Genomic DNA, 22,821 nt, shown 5'->3' with positions numbered 1-22,821 from the left:
GATGCTGACATTGATTATTAGATGTTATATTGACATCAGTTATTAGATGTGATAGTAAAACAGTTCATCTCGTTTCTCAAAGAAGCCCACCAGCGATCCATCTATTAGGCATATCTGTCACACCACAGGACCTAGGTCACAAAGAAGAATTCAGAATCGTACACTGGACCAGAACAATGGATCCTTCCCTGAAACTGTGTGGAATAGTGTAATTAACAATTAAAGGGAGAAGAATCTATCTATATATATATTCACACATGGAAGGAAACCTAATTGTGGGAATATTTTAAACCTGAACAGGGCCTGTGTCATTGCTACCATGTTTTTCTGCCCTTGAAGGTTACAAAACTTTGATTTTATAGTATTTTTCCAGTCAACAAAAGGCCTCTCAATAACAGAGCCTGGAGAGCAGACTGAAAAGAAGGGGTCTTTGTGATAAAAGATGAGGTTGTAAACCTGACAGAAGAACAAGGCCTATCAGAACTTGAGTTACACACTTGTCTTGAATCAAAGGCGAGGAGCACTCATTTAAAAAAAGGCACTAGGACAAAGTGTTTAAAAAGCAATTGGCCCCATTTCCCAACCTACTGAGTGGGGCAGGCAAGCTACAGAGTATAGCGTTAGACACACAATCCTACAGATCCAATGAAGCCTTTCCAAACAAAAGAAATTGATGTATCAACTTAAAATGCGGAAACCTTTTATACAGCAAAATTGTATTAAACAGCAGCAGATAAAAACAACATGCCCAATCACCCAAAGGGTAATGAACATTTGAAAATGTTTAAAAGGTTAACTGTAAAACAATATTACATCCAAAATATGAACAGGCCAATTCAAGTATATACACAATATATTAAAATCATATAAATTATATATTTATACAAAGAACACAAATATAGCAAAGGGATTGCTGTGACTTTAATAAAACGGAGATCCAAACTACCAGATTCACTTCAGATATGCAATGAAGTTTTCCCTGTGGGTTCTTTTTCATGCCAACATTGAAGAACTAATACCTCTGATACCACAAATGCAGAAAAAAACATGAAAATATTTGGGGGGAAATGAAAATGCTAATACTGCAGGGATTGTTTAGTACATGAAATCCCATTCTACTAGTTTCAGAGTGAGCACTAACTTGCTTCCTTTCCCACAATCCCACTCACTCATCCCAAATCAGGAATTTCAAGTCACCTACAACATAAATTAATCCTGGGTATTTAACAGTGACATTTGGTATTTCTTTGAATCTCAAAATAAAGGGGGGGGGAGGACAGCTGGCAAACTGAAAAGTTAACAAACCAACAGTGTTAAACTATTGAAGGATGCTTGCACATTTGATAGCATCATAGAAGCAGTCTTAACAAAACAGCTTATTTTTAATTACTGATTCCAAAATAGCTACCAAATACTTAACTATCTGCAAGGGGATTCCTGGTGACTCTTATGCTTAAGACTCAAACAGTGTCCCAAACTGACTATCAGATCATGGGCAGCATATGTTATGTTCTGCAAAAGACCAGGCCAAAATCTTTCTATGCAGCAATGCAGCCACTCGAATATATACCAAGTCACTACATTTCAATTTGCTCACAGGTCCAAGACATGCAAGGGCAAGCAATACCAAGAGAGAAAAAAGGGAAAGGAAGAATTAGAAATGAACAGAAAATTGTTTAAATGGTGACGGTAACTGTATACATGTAAAAAAATAATACAAATGATATCAGATTGAAAGCTGAAAAGGCCTTATCACCACTGGGTTTTCATGAAAACTACTTTCATGTTATCACAAAGGATTCATTCCTATGTTCCCGCACTGGTGAAGGAGCCACTTTTCCATGGCTTCATGGTGCTGCAGCAACACCTGAAAACGATGAAGCTACATAGGCAAGACCAACCTTGGTGGGAAGGACATATAGATCAGAACCACACAGCAGAGTCATTCAAATACACAACAATGGCATGAGATGAAGCCATAGAAAAGTAGCTCCTGCAGCACTGTGGTAACATATGAAGAGGCCCCAAATTGGTCACAAATCAGACTAATGCTGGGCTTTATAGAACAATACCGTGATGTGTGAAGGCCATAAAAAACAGGGCAGGATGATAGCACAGTGGCTGCCAGACAGTTGAGTTGCCTCAGAAAAGTCAGAAGCAAACTCAGGAACTAATCTTTTGCACATCAAGAAATGTGACCTAACACATCTGTTGGACCAGATAACCCGTATCTTAAACTTTTCCACATTATGCTTTACAAGTAATGTTAAATACAGGAAGAACATGCAAGGGTAACTTCTGTGTCAAAAAGACATTAACGCGGAAAGTGACCACAGACAACAATCTCCAAATTTCAAGTAATTTGTGTTTTTTTGGACAGCTGCATTAGACCACACTGCAGAATTCCATAATATTTTTGTGCTTGTGCTATTGTTCATGAAGCCAACCTTTTGTGTTCACGGCTTGTTTAATGCATGTGACTAGTGAACATTCACCCAGGTTTGCCCACACATTCAGTACATCCTCCTTGAGAATGAACTATTCAAGTTAGTTATATTGCAAATTAAAAAGAGAGAGAAAAGAACAGACAAATTACATTCTGCACGCTCCTTTTAGGTTGAAAAAATATGTGTCTTAAAGGCTTGTCAAAGTTTAGAAGAAAAGTCTTTCTGTTAAAAAATCCAAGATTAAAAAATCATTAAGACATTGGCATTATTTTTCTTCTGATCAAGGGTACTAAGAAAAAAATATTACAATTTGACCAAGAAGATGTCATCATGAACATGCCGCTGTTGAGCATGCAATGCCACTAATCATGTTTGGTTCCAGGTATCAAGGTACCACCACACCCCATGTTACTCCCAGATGATTCCCCACCCCAAAGAAGCCCTCATGAATAACAATCCTATAAAAAGGTAAAATCTAGAGTTAGTGGCAAATTTTTTATCTTCACAGTAAATTGTTAACCATGTGAGCTTTATCGTGGTCATTTGTAAAATGGCATCATCAGTCAATTGGACCCTGAAAAATCAGTTTGACACAGTTCTGATCTCCAGACAGCTGGGTAGCGCAGAAAGGGCAGGCAGCATGGAACGCATGAGTACCATGTGGCAGTGGGATTTGGGACCAGTATTTGGCAGACTTCTCTGAGCACACATGCCCACAAGGAGTGAAAGCATAAGTTGGTGGACCAGCATCAACATAAAAGCCTGCCTCACACCCAAGCCAGAGAGGCACATAGGGACCAACGGTTCTGCACATAGGACACTCACGCTCATTGGCTTCTGTGTCACTACGATGTCCCCAGTTGTGATAGCCATGGACATGGCCACAGCTGAGGTAAGCCCATGGCTGTTTCTCTTCTACCACTTCTTTGCGGTTGATGCTGGGAAATGCCAGTGTGTTCAGCCCCACAGGGCACTGGGGCCGCGCTGCGTTGATCTCTTGCCGTAGAGCCTCTATGTGTTTCTGAGTCGGTGTGTGAAATAAGCCATCTGCCGTTCTCCACAGGAGTGTGGCTCCACATAGATCAATGAGAGAGCCATCTTGGAGGACGTTGGTTTCATTTTCTACCTAAAAAGGAGGCAGAGGTGTAAAACAATTTGACAGCTAATTCATTCTGAAGTGACCCCACCCCAGTCCATACAATGTGTTTTCCAACCTCTTTTCCATTAACCCCTTGTGTATCCAGTATGTTGTTCAGCCTTCTTGTTTCCCTATAAATATTTTATGTCAGAAGGTTGAAGCAATTGCTCCTATATAATAAGCTGCTACAGATTAAGCCAAAACAACAAAGCACATGTTCATTTCTTGTTATCCTGATACCACAATTTCCTCAACTGTTGCCATCTCCCTCACTGCCAAAATGTACACTCCAAGTTCCTCTCTTTTTGCCTATGTCATTCAATACTGAGTAATCGTATGCTGATGTCACTGTATTAACAAGTAAACAATTTTGATAGAGCCCACGGGGTAGCCATACTATGTTGTAATAGCAAAGGGTATTGTATTCTCTTTTAAACCTAAACACATTTATTATAACAAAACACACTTTGTCAGATCCATGAAGTGATCTCCTAAGTTGGCAGAAATATGCATGCATAGCAAGTCTGGCCAAAAATTTACAATGCGTGGTCTAAAAGTGCAAGAGATCATCAGTAGGCATGTCTCCACACGTTCAGCTTATTAGGGGACACAGTCAGAATTTCTTCAAGATGTAGCATGCATTTCAGGTTCAAAACAAAAACTTTTCTGAAACTTTCAATCTTTTTGGTACGCAATTCGTCAGCATTTAAATGAAGCAGAAAGGTCATACTGCAGACTCTCACAGACATGGTCAGAACCATCAATCACAAGAACAGCAGGCAGAGAAGAATGCAAAGCAAGCAGCATTTTCTGCCTAGCATTCAGGAGACATTGCATTTTTCCTGCAAGAAAGATATTTTTCCCTTATAAAGCTGCAGGAAAGGACAGGACATGAACAAGCTAACCTGAGACACACTGCAAAACAACCTCTGTGCCAGTAAGGCACATTTTCCAGTAGTAGGGAAAGATCTAGCCACAGTCATCCACATCACTACAACACACTCTGTGAGGGCTGCCACTGAAGCTACAAATGGTGCAAAACACCAAGAATTATCTTATTTTTAGCAGGAAAATCAGAAAAATAAAGCATATGAACTTCCCAACTTACTAGCTTGCCTCTTTGCTGAGCAGATCTTGTTTCACGCAGAGTATACACATCGCCACAAACTGAAATTTCCCGCCAGACTCCAGGTTTAGATTCTTCAGTGAACCCTCCTTTTGGATGCATGACTAGAACACCATTGGTTGTTAAACCATCCATGTGTCCGTCAGGATTCTTCCACTTTGCTGCTTTTTCCTACGCAATGCCACAGCAAGAAATAAAAGATAAATTACTCAAGCTTTTCACATTTGAAATGCCAGCTAGTAATAGTATTCAAGATTGCAACTACATTAAATAACCTTTTCAAAGAAAAGTGGATATAGGAAAAGGAAGTTTTGCTACAAGACATTTAGCACAGTACTTCAGAGGAAATATCTGTATATAAGTACAACTATTACTAGTAGTTTGACTAACAAACCAGCTTGCTCTGTCAGAAAGGACAGAAATTCACATTACACAGTTGAGAGCAATTTTATTTTCATTTAGAAATAGTTCTGTATGCAGGAGGTCCAAAGCATCTAAGTGGAGATGCTCCCTACTTCAAGTAACCAGGTGAAGGGAAGGATTTCTGGCCTGAGTCACTGGAGAGCACCTCAGAGGTGACCACACTGGGCTTGATAAACAAACAGTCCAACCGTTTCCTATGTACTCTTTCCTCACATTAAGAAAAAATAATCTATGGCTGAATGTGAGCAAACAACTGTCATGTTGTGATAAATTATTATGTATACCAGTTTTCTATCACATGACAGAGATGTTGCTTCCCAGCTTCCACAGAACTATGTGTACTTACCCCAAGAAATATGTTTTTAGATGAATCAAATCCTGCTGCAAAGATTCTGGCTGTATATGGTGTGTTCCTGTCGCAGACAATGCGGCATGCAAACCTGGAGATAGTGCTTTGGGTGATCTGAGTTTCATCACTGTTTTGGCTGCCAGAAATTGTATCTGTTACAACAAAATCTATGGGGCTCTCTGTTGATCTGCCAACCTGAAAAAGTAAAAAAAAAATGTTTTGGAGAAATATTGTAAATGAAGTCCTTTGGAGAAACTGGAAGGTGTAAGCAAGTGAAACACTGGAGATACACAGGCTGAGCCCAAGATTCATGGGAAACTTGTCAACTGAGATGGATTCAGCTATTGCCTTTGAATCAATTTTGCAATCTTCACAATGGGCATCTTGCCCTCATTCTAGAATTGTTTTACCTACATGGGGTACTTTTAAATCAGGTGTAGGTTACTTTCATGAAAATACCTAGCTTTAATTTAAAAAGTGATTTTTAAAAAATAGACTGATGGCCCAGTGTAGCTCAAAGTTTGGAGGGCTATTTACCAAAACAAGCCGCTCAGAAGAAAACCCTATGAAACACCTTTTTGGGGGCTGATGTTATTCCACTATTTTAACATTAAGGTGACAAAGTATGTTCTTTGTAAGTTGAAACAGGGGGGTTTATCCGTTTGTTAACCCTCCCCAGCCTTATGCTTCTACAATGGACCACAGAAGTCCCTTACCATTCCCCCCACCCCACATTGGGGAGGGATTACACCTCAGGGAGAATACACAGTTTAGCATGTACAAAATCCCATATTTAACCTCTGGCATCTCCAGTTGAAAGGGTCTCAGGCATCAGGGGTGAGGTCTTGGAGAGCTATTGCCACTCAGATTAGGTGAAGCTAGACTAGATGGACCAGTAGCTGCCCTCATCCATAAAGCTGCTTCTTAGGTTAACATTAAATGCCATTTTCCAGAAGATTTCCCCAACCCCAAAATGGATACAAGTATTGTGCTGTAACTTTTTGATTCAAAAAGATCCACTCTGAGATCCTGGATTACTTTTAAGACATGCTAGCCATCTCTTGGTTTTTACTAAATGCTAAGGAGGAAGCCAGCAACATATTGTTGTTATGTGTTTTCAAGTTGATTTTGACTTATGGCGACCCTATGAATCAGTGACCTCCAAAAGCATCTGTTATAAACTACCCTGTTCAGATCTTGTAAGTTCAGGTCTGTGGCTTCCTTTATGGAATCAACCCATCTCTTGTTTGGCCTTCCTCTTTTTCTACTCCCTTCTGTTTTTCCCAGCATTATTGTCTTTTCTAGTGAATCATGTCTTTTCTTTATGTGTCCAAAGTATGATAATCTGTTTCATCATTCCTCATTGTCAACTTTAAAGATACATAAATCTTCTGTTGTCATTACTTTAGTCTTCTTGATGTTCAGCTGTAGTCCTGCTTTTGTGTTTTCATATTTGACTTTCATCAGCATTTGTTTCAAATCATTACTGTTTTCTGCTAGTAGTATGGTATCATCTGCATAGTATGGTATCATCTGCATATCTTAAATTATTGATTTTATTTCTCCCTCCAATTTTCACACCTCCTTCATCTTGGTCCAATCCCGCTTTCCGTATGATATGTTCTGCATATAGATTAAACAAATGGAAATGGAAATGGACTGCCTTCAAGTCGATGCTGACTTATGGCGACCATATGAATTGGGCTTTCATGGTAAGTGGTATTCAGAGGGGGTTTACCATTGCCTTCCTCTGAGGCTGAGAGGCAGTGACTGGCCCAAGGTCACCCAGTGAGCTTCATGGCTGTGTGGGGATTCGAACCCTGGTCTCCCAGGTTGTAGTCCAGCATCTTAACCACTACACCACACAAATAGAGTGATAAAATACACCCTTGTCTCACATGCTTTCCGATTGGGAACCAATTGGTTTCTCCATATTCTGTCCTTACAGTAGCCTCTTCTCAAATATTTTTATACCACTTTTCAGGACTATGGTCCTTTCAAGGCAGTTCACAATCAAAAATCAACAAAATAACATTACAAAAACAAACATTAAACCCACCTTTAAAAACAAATAAAATAGCATAAAAATAACAACAAAGTCAGGGAGACAGACTTCATCACTCTGCCCTGTAGGATCTGACTGAAAAGGTGCATGTTCAGGCCCCACCTAAAATTCAATAAGGAGGGAACCAACCATACCTCTGGGGAAGGGAGTAGTCATGTAACTTATAAAAATCTTATGACTCCATGGGCAGGGTGAGTATGCGCTCACTACTGTTTGAACCAACTGTTACATAATCTGACACTGCAACCGAAGAATTGCAAAGCTGTGAACTCGAAACCAAGAGCAGCCCAGCAAACAGAAGATAAGAATACCAAGTTCTGCCATGAAAGATCTAGGTGCATGCTACAGTTTAGTCACGGGCTTGTCAAGACATTTTTGGCAAGCCACTATCTCAATCTCTGCTTTGCAGCTGCAAAATGTATCTCAATCCACTGCACGAGGCTACAAGACAAAAAAATGAAATGAAATACTAGACATTAAAAGCATTGTGCAGAAGTTAATAAAAAACCCTCAGCTTCCTATTTCTGCAAATATCATAACAATAAGAATTGGTTTCCAGATCTTTGCTCACTTTTCATTTTGAGTGGTTTCAGTTACCTGAGCTCATCTAGACAACTTTCTGTGTGAATCAGCTCAAGGCAGTAATAGGGAATTACATATGCACCACCCCCTCCCGTCTAAACAGCAGTTGTGATCTTCCAACATTTGTCAGATAAATTGCCTAGAAAGTTTCATACATTGTCTGGTACTCAAACAAGCACAACACAACCACAAACATCCAAGAACTTTGGCTCAAGTGGGATGATCAATGCAAGGGACACGTGGGCAAGAAGCAAGATGGCAGGATGTTGAAATGATGTTGCAGAACACAGTACTTCTCCCTGCCTTGAAGCAAGGGAAGTCCAGCTGAAAATCCTTCAGCTTGTGAACTGATCAGACAATGTAAATAAATTTTAAGAACCTTTCTCCCAAATATAAGCCTTAAATTTTCAGTAGAAATGGGCACTCTCAGAAAGTTCAAGTATGGATAGGATTGCATGCTTTGGGCTGAATAAGACTTATGGTTACAGACCACTGTGAATGGACTAAGGAGCATCAAATCCTCTAACCCTAGTGACGCTAAAGAGGAATGGTTAGTGGATGAACCAAAGAACACCTGGAGCTCCATGTAACCTGCTCTGAGTTTTCCAAAGGACAGGGAGATTGTAAGATTATCAGTCTTTGAAAGCACAGAGACCTCTAATCTCTGAAACGCATGTGGATGTGGTAGAAGGTATTTTCATTGAATCTAGGTACATGAAGGAACAAAAAACCCCACACCTGTGGATCCACCCACTGTATAAACATTCCAGAACTACCTCTGGTAGAAAATCTGAAACAGTACATTTAAGTAATGGCTTTGTTTGGGCTCCTGGAAGAAAACCAACAACCTATTTCTGAGCATCTGTAACTCAGTATATTTACTGCTGAATGAATATATTATTGGAAAGTTCAAGAGAGCATCACTAAATGAAAGTATAAATAATGCAGCCATCACTAGTTCCCACTGGGAGTGCTTTCAAATGAGCAGAAATGGGACACAGTCCAGGCTCAAGATTATTATTCCAAGGCCTGTCGAATGTCTCTGCTCTTTTGTCAACAACAAAACCCAGTAGTGAAGTTTGAAAGCATGACACACTGAGCAAAAAAACCTGTAACAGTTCAGAGTGGGAGCCTACAGGCTGATGTAGGAAAATATGCATTTATTATTCGGATTCTTTGTAAATACAAGGACGCTTCAAGTTTCCTACATGGAAAGCTTTTCAGTACCAGAGAAAGCATGCATCTAGTATATAGTCATGTATGACTATGCATTGCTGCATGTGCATGAGCGGGAAAACCACAGCTTCCTGGTCTGCACTCCAACAGCTGAACAGATGTCTGTGCTATAAGGCCATGCGGCAATCTACAGGTAAGACTCTTCCTCACAGAGAACAATGTCTGAGAAAAACATCTGTGCCCTAAGACACCTTTCCTGTAAACTCAATTGCAGTGTCAAAGGATTGGGGGGACGGACAGGTCACTACCACAAGTAAAGAATTCATCTTGACCTGATGTAAAGTTTCAGTACATTTTTACCTCAGGGTTTTTCTACACTATATTTGGATATACCCAGGAAATACATTTTAATAGCACATAAGTAGTTGTTTTCAGAAAATATAAAAACACTTACCTGAAACATATCTGTATCTTTATCATGTGTGTATTCCACTACAACCGTCTGGTTTCTTGACAACGTGTAAGAGATGCTATGCTGCCCTTTGCAACTGATGGCCTGTGGAATGAGACAGTTCCAGTTTTATTTAAGAAACACCTGAGTCAGGGAAAAGCCATTACTTCAATATTTGTAAGTGCTACTACAAACATTACCAAGTTCTCCCAATCGATGCATAAATTTGATTATGCAGTTTACAGTGTAAACTAGAGAAGTGTAGCTCCTATTTCAGTGGCAACTCTGAATCACAACAAAGAACACATTGACTCTTTCTAGGAAATTTTCCATACAAGGTGCAGTCACCTATGAGTACAGGTCATGCTTATGGAAGGAAAAATACTAAGATCTGTGATTTTTTTAAAAAAGTCTTATTTCTAAGTCCTCTTTCGCAGAACAAGACAAGCAACAGTCCCGCCCCAATTTCATCTTCTACCAACCTTGTCTTCTGCTCTTGTACTTCAGTACAGCAGCAGATCTACTGACTACCTTGATGGGTAGCTTTTGTCTCTTGCCTGCCATCCCCTTTCATAAGATCAATCTTTTCACTCTGACATGCTATATTCACACTGCTGGTTTAATAGTAAGAAAAGGGCCAAGGACTGACACAGGTTCATTTTTAATGCAGCCATGAGAGTTTCACTTTTCCCATTTTCATTCTCTCTTCCCCCCACGCCCCCATTTCTCTCTTTAAGGCACACACACATTTTTCAAATAACCCATTTTCCTATTCAAAAAGAAGCAAGAAAAAGAACCTATAAAGAACCTAGGAAGCTGCCCTATATGAAGTCTACCAAACCCAATACAATTATCTTAACGTAGAAGTGACTTTCAAAGACAGAAATTTTCCTGGCCTGGCCTGGCCTGCTACTAGACAGCCTTTAACTGGAGATTTATTTATTTTTACTGCCTTCAAGTCGATTCCGACTTATGGCGACCCTATGAATAGGGTTTTCATGAGGCTGAGAGGCAGTGACTGCCCAAGGTCACCTAGTGAGCTTCATGGCTATGTGAGGATCCGAACCCTGGTCTCCCAGGTCGTAGTCCAACACCTTAACCACTACACAACACTGGCTACCAGAGACGAAAGAGATAACCTTCTGCATGCAAAATAGGGCTAGGCATTAGACAGGCCAAAACAAATTGGTCAAAAATTTGTAAAGCAATTTTTAGATGAAAAGAGTATTTTAATCAACTGGACTGATAATTGTGCTAACTACAAATTGGTGAACAAGAAGAGGATATTGTGAAACAATGAAATTTATTTTTATTCAAACTATAAACAAATTGCACAACTTTTAATAATATTAAGCAAGTCTTCTAAAAAGGAACACATCTTTCCTTTGGCTTGCATTCAGAAACATCAAGGACATGAAATTAAAGTAACACCAACTATGAAAAACAGAAATCATTTTTAAAAGCAATTGTGCTATGTAGGCAACAGGTAATTTCCTTCAAGCTTCATGGCTTCATAGAATATTTGCCCACAGTCAAATAATAGCAGTCAATTGAACTTAACTGCCTAGTCTTTGACACTGATCTAAGGGCTCTCCCATAATAAAGAAGAACGATGCACCAACAGTGGTAAGTGACAGATATTCTTCAAAAGCTGAAACACTACAATACAGCCTGATAGCCAGTTCACTAGGGATAACTGACTCAGAATTCTGTTCTGTCTCTGTTGGTTTAGATGTTTACAGTGAGAGGTGGAAATAAGCTGAAAGCGTATCAGCCAACAACCAGGGCTTCTCACCCATCCAAGTATATGGGCCATTTGACTAGTTTTTTTGTTTGTCTGCATGCACACCGAAGATGTGTTAAATCTACCTCAAAAAATGTAAAGTGCAACTGCAACAAACAGATAACTGGAAGCTTCTACAAATACACTTGTCAGAGCCAGGCCTGGCTGTGGCTTCCTCCTGAGTACATACACTGTGACAAACCAAGTTTGTTGATGAGTAATGAAATGGTCCCAAGTGGTCATGCGAACAATTAAAGGAATTGTTTACATGATGAGGATGGCAGTTCACACAAGGACCTGTGAAATATTCAATGAAGAGTCTTAATCAATACAATATTTTGAGAAGATGCAAGATCAGCACCTTACCAGAGGCTCATCGTTCAGTAGTTTCAGACAGTTACTGAATTTGTGAGTAGTGACAAGTACAAAAGTGCACCAGAAGCAGAGAGCTATATGTGCATCTGAACCTGCCCTAGCAGAAGGGGTCAAAAAGGGTGCCCTCTTTGCCTTTAAGACTGGGTGCCTTTATGTCTGCTGCAGTAATAAACTGGGAGCAAGAAAGGGTTGTTATCTGTACAGGTCAGAGACTTGGCTTTGATGAAGGATTTAGAGATGATTTGGCTCGAATAGAGGGTGCAAGGATGTTCTAAGGACTGGGAGGGGAAGAGGAAGAGCAAAAAAAGGTGGCAAATAGAAATGTGCTGCTTGTTGGAGGAATAAAGGAAGATGCAGTTACAACACCTTTGCAAAAGGAGTCAACAAAAGCAACTAGTCCCACACAGAAAGGCAAATTGCAACTAGACACCTGTTAATAATTAGAAAAGAGGTCTGAGCATTTTTACCAGGCATACTACTCTGCTTTAAATAGTCATGGCTCAGGTGGCTTGTTAGGAGTGGACTGACAAAGAAAAGTGTCATAATCATCATGAACTCTGGATCCGAGGCTGAACACACAGACGAGTAAGAGTGATACAGCAGAAAAGGAGCACCCAAAAGGAGCAGACTACTGTAATGCGCTCTACGTGGGGCTGCCCTTGAAAATGATCCGGAAACTACAGCTGATACAAAATGCGGCGGCACGTTTAATTAGTAACTGCCGTCGCCGTGATCACATCACGCCAGTATTAGTAGATCTACACTGGTTACCAGTTGTTTACCGGGCCCAATTCAAGGTGCTGGTACTGACCTTTAAAGCCCTATACGGTGTCGGCCCAGTTTATCTGAAGGAGCGCCTCTAGCATCACCAATTAGGCCGCCTAACAAGATCAGCCACACAAGACCTTCTCTCGATTCCGCCAGTTGAAACAGCTAGGCTGGTGCGAACCAGAGAGAGGGCATTTTCGATTGTGGCCCCCACCCTCTGGAACTCCCTTCCTTTCGATCTTCGCCATGCCCCCTCCTTGATAGGCTTTCGCCAAGCCTTAAAGACCTGGGTATTCAGGCAGGCCTATGGGAAATCTGGGGTATGTTAGTTTTTAATTACCTGAAAGAGGTGTTTAGTTTTTTAAATATTAGTATGTTTGCATTGGTTTTATACTGGATTTTATTGTACATGTAAGTCGCCTAGAGTGGCCGTTAATTCGGCCAGATAGGCAACTCACAAATAAATTTTATTATTATTATTATTATTATTATTATAACTGGAAAACAAAATTCTGGTTCAATGAAACAAATGCCTTTTACTTTTCTACCCGACTCCCATTTTTATGCAATTCTTCCCTCTTAAACAAAAAATAATTTGGAACCATTAACCTGAATGACCATTATTCAAGCTAAGTTGACTCATTTTTCTCTAGAGAACTAACTTGGGCAGGATATTCCTACTGAGCTATTTTCATCTCTCCTGCCCAGGCTACTAGAGTGGAATTTTGTCCTCATTACTTCTGAGAAGGCTATGGCAACCTTTAACAAAAATCCAACTGATGTATATAAGGTGCCCTGGTGAAAAATTCATGGTTATTCCATACCATACTATACCAGTGTTTAAACTCCACTTCTTAAATGAGCATTTGGCTCCTGTTCACAAAAATAAATCTGTGAATGTTTCTTTTATTTTCATAAACATTTTATACAACAGGTATAATGTCCTCCAGAACAAATACATAGATTCATTGTTGATAATTACTAACAGATGTTGTTTTTCAACTGGTCATTTTGCTTAGCAAATGAGAAAGCTGAGGAATTTGGAATCACTAAAACTGTTTTATGAGCAGAGTTGTGTAACAACTCTGTTGTTGTTGCTGTTATGTGCCTTCAAGTTGATTACGACTTATGGTGACCCTATGAATCAGCGACCTCCAATAGCATCTGTCATGAACCACCCTGTTCAGATCTTGTAAGTTCAGGTCTGTAGCTTCCTTTATGGAATCAACTCATCTCTTGTTTGGCCTTCCTCTTTTTCTACTCCTTTCTGTTTTCCCCAGCATTATTGTCTTTTCTAGTGAATCATGTCTTCTCATGATGTGTCCAAAGGATGATAACCTCAGTTTCATCATTTTAGCTTCTAGTGACAGTTGTGGTTTAATTTGTTCTAACACCCTATTATTTGACTTTTTTGCAGTCCATGGTATGCTCAAAACTCTCCTCCAACACCACATTTCAAACGAGTTCATTTTTCTCTTATCCGCCTCATAGCAAACTACAAATGCTTGTTTTTGTTTATAACAAAAATAAAGAGCTAACGTAGAGTATATGGCATCCCAAATGGAAAAGAATAAAATCACTTAAGACAACTGTTCAACCAAAAAAGTCAATTTAAGATCATCAAGAGTTTGAATGCCCTACTATAATCATTTTTAGAGCGTTTAGAGCTGCTAGACTACTACTAATCAAAAGCAAGAGATCTTTCCCTTGTTTTGTACTAACTTCTAGTTCTCACTGAAGTGGCTGGACCACTTGCTGAGTATATTTCTGTTGTTGTTATCTGCCTTCAAGTAGATTTTGACTTATGGCAACCCTATGAATTGTTATAAGCCACCCTGTTCAGATCTTGTAAGTTCAGGTCTGTGGCTTCCGAATCAATCCATCTCTTCTTTGGTCTTCCTCTTTTTCTACACCCCCCTTTTCCAGCATTATTGTCTTTTCTAATGAATCATGTCTTCTCATTATGTGCCCAAGCATGTCTTCTCATTGTGTGTCCAAGCATGATAACCTCAGTATCATCATTTTAGCTTCTAGTGATAGTTCTGGTTTAATTTGTTCTAATACTCAATTATTTGTCTTTTTCACATTCCATGGTATGCACAAAGCTCTCCTCCAACACCACATTTCAAATAAGTTTATTTTTCTCGTATTCACTTTTTTCACTGTCCAACTTTCACATCCATACATAGAGATCAGGAACATCATGGTCTGAATGATCCTGACTTTAGTGTTCAGTGATACATCTTTGCATTTGAGGACCTTTTCTAGTTCTCTCCTAGCTGCCCTCCCCAGTCCTAGCCTTCTGATTTCTTGACTATTGTCTCCATTTTGGTTAATGACTGTGCCAAGGTATCAATAATCCTTGACAAGTTCAATGTCCTCATTTTCAACTTTAAAATCACATAAATATTATGTTGTCATTACTTTAGTTTTCTTGACATTGATCTGTAGTCCTGCATTTGTGCCTTCCTCTTTAACTTTCAACAGTATTCATTTCAAATCATTACTGGTTTCTGCTAGTAGTATGGTATCATCTGAATATATTAAATTATTGATATAGTAGGGTCTCACTCAAACGGCAGGTTACATTCCAGACCCCTGCCTATAAGTGAAACCCGCCGAAAAGCGGAACTCCATCAATGAAATGGCGCCTGACACCTGAAAAATACCGTAAAAGCGGAACAAGCGCCATATGAGTGGGGCCTTACTCTAATTGAAAGCTGCCATATTAGCAGAACGCTGAAAATCAGGCCGCCAAAAAGCGGGGTCCTACTGTATTTCTCCCTCCAATTTTCACACCTCCTTCATCTTGGTCCCATCCCGCTTTCCGTATGATACGTTCTGCGTACAGATTAAACTAATAGGGTGATAAAATACACCCATCTCACACCCTTTCCGATTGGGAACCAATTGATTTCTCCATATTCTGTCCTTACAGTAAGTAGCCTCTTGTCCACAGTTAGGTTGCGCATCAGGACAATCAGATGCTGTGGCACTCCCATTTCTTTTAAAGCATCCCATAGTTTCTCATGATCTACACAATCAAAGGCTTTGCTGTAATCTATAAAGCACAGGGTGATTTTCTTCTGATATTCCTTGCTCCGTTCCATTATGCAACGTATGTCTGCAATGTGATCTCTGGTACCACTTCCTTTTCTAAATCCAGCTTGGACATCTGACATTTCTCGCTCCACATATTGTAAGAGACTTTGTTGTAGAATCTTGAGCATTACTTTACTTGCATGGGATATTAAGGCAATAGTTTGATAATTACTGCATTCTCTTGGATCCCCATTCTTTGGAATTGGGATGTATACTGAATGCTTCCAGTCTGTGGGCCATTGTTTAGTTTTCTATATTTCTTGACAAATTTTTGTCAAAATTTGGACAGATTTAGTCTCAGTAATGTAGCAAATCTATTGGTATGCCATCTGTTCCTGGTGATTTGTTTTGTCCAAGAATTTTAAGAGCAGCTTTCACCTCACATTCTAAAATTTCTGGTTCTTCATCATATCGTTCCTCCATGAATGAATCTGTCATCCTTGCGTCTCTTTTATAGAGTTCTTCAGTGTATTGCTTCCATCTTCCTTTTATTTCCTTTTATTTCATCTCAGTCAGTTAGTGTGTTGTCCTGTTGATTATTCAACATCCCTACTTGGTTTGGTTTACTTTGGTTTAAATTTCCCTTCAATTTCTCTAATCTTTTGGAATAGGGCTCTTGTTCTACCATTTTTGTTGTCCTGTTCTATTTCTATACAATAACTAGTGTAATAGTTCTTTGTCCCTACATACATCCCTAGTCGCTGTATTATTGGATTTAGAGTTCTGATCTTGTTTCTGTCTCCTTTTGCTTTTGCTTTCCTTCTTTCTTTAACCATTTTAAGAGTTTCATCAATCATCCATTGAGATCTTTCTCTCTTTTTAACTAGAGGTATTGTCTTTTTGCATATATATCTTCTGTTACCAATTATATAATCTATTTGATTCCTATATTGACCATTTGGTGATGTCCACGTGTATAGTCCTCTTTCCAGTTGCTCAAAAATGTGTTTGCAAGAAACAAATTATTGGCTTCACAGAATTCAGTAAGTCTTTCTCCTGCTTCATTTCTATCTCCTCAGCCCCATTTCCCCATATCTTCTACTTCTTCTCTGTTCCCTACTTTTGCGTTCCAGTCCCCCATGATTATCATAACTTGTGTTGGTGTGTGATCAATTTCTTCCTGTACTTCTGCATAAAATCTCTCCAATTCCTCTTCTGCGTTTGTCATTGGAGCATAGACTTGGATGATGGTTATGTTGATAGGTTTCCCATTAAATCTCACATCACAGCTACATCACTTCACTATTAAAGCAACCTCATTTCTTCTTAATTTCTCATTTGCTGCATAAAATATTGTGTAGTTGCCATTTGAAAATAAGAACATAAGAAGAGCCTGCTGGATCAGGCCAGTGGCCCATCTAGTCCAGCATCCTGTTCTCACAGTGGCCAACCAGGTGCCTGGGGGAAGCCCGCAAGCAGGACCCGAGTGCAAGAACACTCTCCCCTCCTGAGGCTTCCGGCAACTGGTTTTCAGAAGCATGCTGCCTCTGACTAGGGTGGCAGAGCACAGCCATCATGGCTAGTAGCCATTGATAGCCCTGTCCTCCATGAATTTGTCTAATCTTCTTTTAAAGCCATCCAAGCTGGTGGCCATTACTGCATCTTGTGGGAGCAAATTCCATAGTTTAACTATGCGCTGAGTAAAGAAGTACTTCCTTTTGTCTGTCCTGAATCTTCCAACATTCAGCTTCTTTGAATGTCCACGAGTTCTAGTATTATGAGAGAGGGAGAAGAACTTTTCTCTATCCACTTTCTCAATGCCATGCATAATTTTATACACTTCTATCATGTCTCCTCTGACCCGCCTTTTCTCTAAACTAAAAAGCCCCAAATGCTGCAACCTTTCCTCGTAAGGGAGTCGCTCCATCCCCTTGATCATTCTGGTTGCCCTCTTCTGAACTTTTTCCAACTCTATAATCTCCTTTTTGAGATGAGGCGACCAGAACTGTACACAGTATTCCAAATGCGGCCGCACCATAGATTTATACAACGGCATTATGATATCAGCTGTTTTATTTTCAATACCTTTCCTAATTATCGCTAGCATGGAATTTGCCTTTTTCACAGCTGCCGCACACTGGGTCGACATTTTCATCGTGCTGTCCACTACAACCCCGAGGTCTCACTCCTGGTCGGTCACCACCAGTTCAGACCCCATGAGCGTATATGTGAAATTAAGATTGTTTGCTCCAATATGCATAATTTTACACCTGTTTATATTGAATTGCATTTGCCATTTTACCGCCCATTCACTCAGTTTGGAGAGGTCTTTTTGGAGCTCTTCGCAATCCTTCTTTGTTTTAACAACCCTGAACAATTTAGTGTTGTCAGCAAACTTGGCCACTTCACTGCTCACTCCTAATTCTAGGTATTAATGAACAAGTTGAAAAGTACAGGTCCCAATACCGATCCTTAAGGGACTCCACTTTCTACAGCCCTCCATTGGGAGAACTGTCCGTTTATTCCTACTCTCTGCTTTCTGCTTCTTAACCAATTCCTTATCCACAAGAGGACCTCTCCTCTTATTCCATGACTGCTAAGCTTCCTCAGAAGCCTTTGGTGAGGTACCTTGTCAAACGCTTTTTGAAAGTCTAAGTACACTATGTCCACTGGATCACCTCTATCTATATGCTTGTTGACACTCTCAAAGAATTCTAATAGGTTACTGAGACAGGACTTTCCCTTGCAGAAGCCATGCTGGCTCTGCTTCAGCAAGGCTTGTTCTTCTATGTGCTTAGTTAATCTAGCTTTAATCATACTTTCTACCAGTTTTCCAGGGACAGAAGTTAAGCTAACTGGCCTGTAATTTCCGGGATCCCCTCTGGATCCCTTTTTGAAGATTGGTGTTACATTTGCCACTTTCCAGTCCTCAGGCACGGAGGAGGACCCAAGGGACAAGTTACATATTTTAGTTAGCAGATCAGCAATTTCACCTTTGAGTTCTTTGAGAACTCTCGGGTGGATGCCATCCAGGCCCAGTGATTTGTCAGTTTTTATACTGTCCATTAAGCCTAGAACTTCCTCTCTCGTTACCACTATTTGTCTCAGTTCCTCAGAATCCCTTCCTGCAAATGTTAGTTCAGGTTCAGGGATCTGCCCTATATCTTCCACTGTGAAGACAGATGCAAAGAATTCATTTAGCTTCTCTGCAATCTCCTTATTGTCTTCTTGCATTTCTTTTGCCAGAGTTTGTGTTCTTTTTTATTTTCTTCATTTGGACAAGACTTCCATTTTTTGAAGGAAGACTTTTTGCCTCTAAGAGCTTCCTTGACTTTGCTCGTTAACCATGCTGGCATCTTCTTGGCCCTGGCGGTACCTTTTCTGATCTGCGGTATGCACTCCAGTTGAGCTTCTAATATAGTGTTTTTAAACAACTTCCAAGCATTTTCGAGTGATGTGACCCTCTGGACTTTGTTTTTCAGCTTTCTTTTTACCAATCCCCTCATTTTTGTGAAGTTTCCTCTTTTGAAGTCAAACGTGACCGTGTTGGATTTTCTTGGCAATTGGCCATTTACATGTATGTTTAATTTAATAGCACTGTGGTCACTGCTCCCAATCGGTTCAACAACACTTACATCTCGCACCAGGTCCCGGTCCCCACTGAGGATTAAGTCCAGGGTTGCCGTCCCTCTGGTCGGTTCCATGACCAACTGGTCTAGGGAATAGTCATTTAGAATATCTAGAAACTTTGCTTCTTTGTCATGACTGGAACACATATGCAGCCAGTCTATGTCCGGGTAGTTGAAGTCACCCATTACTACCACATTTCCTAGTTTGGATGCTTCCTCAATTTCATATCTCATCTCAAGGTCTCCCTGAGCATTTTGATCAGGGGGACGATAGATCGTTCCCAGTATTAAGTCCCTCCTGGGGCATGGTATCACCACCCACAACGATTCTGTGGAGGAGTCTGCCTCTTTTGGGGTTTCGAGCTTGCTGGATTCAATGCCTTCTTTCACGTATAGAGCAACTCAGCCACCAATACGTCCTTCCCTGTCCTTCCGATATTGTATATATCCAGGGATAACCGTATCCCACTGGTTTTCTCCATTCCACCAGGTCTCCGTTATGCTCACTATATCAATGCTCTTCTCTAAGACCAAGCACTCCAGTTCTCCCATCTTGGTTCGGAGGCTCCTAGCATTAGCGTACAGGCACTTGTAAGCAGTGTCTCTCTTCAAGTGTCTTTGGCACTTGTGGTTTGGCCTGTGGTAATTTTGCTCTTCTGAATTTATATCCTGTGCCCCTGCTCTCACAATGCCTACTTCTAGGCCTACCCCTTTTAAAATTTCATCATTTCTTTGGTTTTTATCCCAGGGGGGAGGTTTATTCTGACCCGGACCTTTCTCAGCTCCTGTCGGGTTTCCCCCCTCAGTCAGTTTAAAAGCTGCTCTGCTACCTTTTTAATTTTAAGTGCCAGCAGTCTGGTTCCATTCTGGTTCAAGTGGAGCCCGTCCCTTTTGTACAGGCCCGGCTTGTCCCAAAATGTTCCCCAGTGCCTAACAAGTCCAAACCCTTCCACCCGACACCATCGTCTCATCCACGCATTGAGACTGCAAAGCTGGGCCTGTCTGGCTGGTCCTGCGCGTGGAACTGGTAGCATTTCAGAGAAAGCCACCTTGGAGGTCCTGGCTTTCAGCATCCTAAATTTTGCTTCCAGGACCTCACGGCTGCATTTCCCCATGTCGTTGGTGCCAACGTGCACCACGACCACTGACTCCTCCCCAGCACTGTCTACCAAACTATCTAAACTATCTAAATGTCCCATTCCTGTCCATTTTAATTCACTCACGCCAAGTATTGTAATGTTAATACGTTCCATTTCTTGCTTGACAATTTCTAGCTTTCCCTGGTTCATGCTTCTCACATTTTATGTTCCTATTGTGTACGTCGTACAACTCTCCTTTTGCATCTGTGTGTATCTGCCTCTGGGCTTCCTTTCGGCTTTCACCCAGTGTTGTCATTAGTCACAGGGCTCCTCCTACTTGTCTTTTGTTCTTCCCAGTAGCTTGGTGAGTGCCATCTGACCTGGGGATCTCATCTTCCAGCACTATCTCATGCTGCACGTTGGATACTCTGTTCATAGGGTTTTTGTGCTAAGAGGTATTCAGGGGCGGTTTACCATTGCCTTCCTCTGAGTTTGGATGCATCTTAGTCTGGTGTCTCAGCTTTGACCATTCCGCCTTGGGTGACCCTGCTAGGAACCTAGCCTCTTGGTCTAGACTCCTGACGGCATTGGTCTGAGCTTCTTCGAGACTCTCAAACCCCCTCACCACGTTAAGGTGTGCATCCTAAAAGAAAGCAGCCCATGGCTACTTAAAATTATTAAATTTAAACTGTTTAATGCAAACAATTCTTACTATTCTTTATTAAAACAGAAATATATCCTGACAAAGGGTAGGATACAAATGTTTTAAAGAAATAAAATAAAAAAATCTATTTTTTCTGTACTTATTTCTTGCATATAGGAAACCGACTATATTGTTTCTGGGCTTGAAGGTTTTTCCTGAATTTATTCCAAACTATTAGTAAGTCAAATTTAGTATGATTTTGTTTTAGAGAGCTATCCCTCTTATATTTTACTGTCAGAATTCCAAAGATATATTACACAGCCTTAGTACATTTCCCTATGGTATTTGAAGATTTGAATCAGGCTTTAATTAAATTCAACTGGTATGAATATCTTATTGGAAAAGGGCCAGTGGTAAAGCATCTGTTTTGCAAGCACCAGCATCTCTAAATAAGGCTGGGAAACCATGGAGACATCAATTATCTGAGCAAAAGGCAGCTTTCTATGAACCTTGTTCATGATTGTCCCTGAGCAGCAGCCTCCACTCCCAAAGTTGGTCACCCAGCCTTGAACAGCTGGGTTCTTAAGTTATTTCAGTGGCTTGCAAGGCACAGCAATTCAATTCCCTCTTGCGCTGGGTTAACACTTCTATGGGGTGAAGTCTAGCACAGACTCCTTCCACATAGGAAGGAGCACTATCACCAAGATAATGCAAGAACCCAGCCCCCAAGCTCCACTGAATCTGAGAAAATGTGTGGCATATTCCAAGCATAGACTGAAGCCGATGCATTATCAAGTCTGGCCCACTTGCTTAATAAAAGTTGCTGGAAATGGGGGAGGGATGAAATGGACAGACAAGGGATGTCATCTGTCTTTGGATCGCCGTCATCTTAAATATACAGAAGATTGCTATTTTGTTAGCTTAAACACACACCAGTTGAAGTTAATTGACCAGAATTATTGCTTCTATGTTGTAAGACTACCATAAATCTGGGAAATGAAATTGATCTGTATTGCCCATACAGCCATTAAGTGCAATTTTCTAGTAACCTTTAGCAAAAAGAACATTGCCATGGAAACCTCATGGGCTTTAAGTGCTGAGAAGCCCATCTAAAACAAAATATCAAAAACCAAGTTTTTTAAAAAAGCTTCCCCCATGTGCTTTTCTCTTAACTATATACCTGCTCATCTTCAGTGCTTTTCTTGCCAACAGATAGTGATTTACATGAGAAAAATCAGGTTTTCTTTTAAAAAAACACAGCTGTGTGTGCATTTTCCAGGCACTTGAAACACTTTGAAATGTTGCAGATCATTAAGAACAAATATTTTTTAAAGCAAGGCTAAGTTAAAACTTCTCACTGTTTCCAAAAACATTTTAGCAGTGGCAATCCTTCCCATCTTCCTCCTTTAGGGTTTTTTATTTGTTTATACTCTTGGTCATATACATTTAAATTGCTCTCGCCTGCTCGCAATGATGCCATCACACATACAAATCCAATTAGCTATGTAGTGTTATGATGTCATTACCAGAAGTTATGATATCATACCAGGGGTCATAATACCACTTGCCAAGTGTCCTGTCACAACTGAAAGTACAGTAGGGCCCCACTCATATGGCAGGTTAGGTTCCAGACCCCGGCCAAAAAGCGAAAACCGCCAAAAAGCAGTTCAGCTGAAGCGCAGGGGTCTGGAACCTAACCCGCTGATTGCACAGGAGGAGGAGATCAGCTGTAGCACGCTACAGCT

The 22,821-nt window shown here is 40.4% G+C and overlaps 1 protein-coding gene across 1 annotated transcript in view; it reads right to left on the bottom strand.

Moving 5' to 3' along the window:
* Nucleotides 1-670: 670 nt before the first annotated feature.
* Nucleotides 671-22,821, bottom strand: part of PELI2 (pellino E3 ubiquitin protein ligase family member 2) — a 98,199-nt gene continuing 76,048 nt past the window's right edge. The window contains exons 3-6 of the mRNA XM_061612472.1: nt 9,761-9,862; nt 5,481-5,678; nt 4,694-4,882; nt 671-3,573 (exon numbers count right to left, since the gene is read on the bottom strand). Coding sequence (XP_061468456.1) covers nt 3,007-3,573; nt 4,694-4,882; nt 5,481-5,678; nt 9,761-9,862 — 1,056 coding nt within the window. The 3' untranslated portion in view covers nt 671-3,006. The remainder of the gene's footprint in view (nt 3,574-4,693; nt 4,883-5,480; nt 5,679-9,760; nt 9,863-22,821) is intronic.

This window comes from Rhineura floridana, chromosome 2, assembly GCF_030035675.1.
Source record: "Rhineura floridana isolate rRhiFlo1 chromosome 2, rRhiFlo1.hap2, whole genome shotgun sequence".
Lineage (NCBI taxonomy): Eukaryota > Metazoa > Chordata > Lepidosauria > Squamata > Rhineuridae > Rhineura > Rhineura floridana.
Note: the sequence above shows the minus strand (reverse complement) of the source record. Positions and strands in the feature narration are given on the sequence as shown.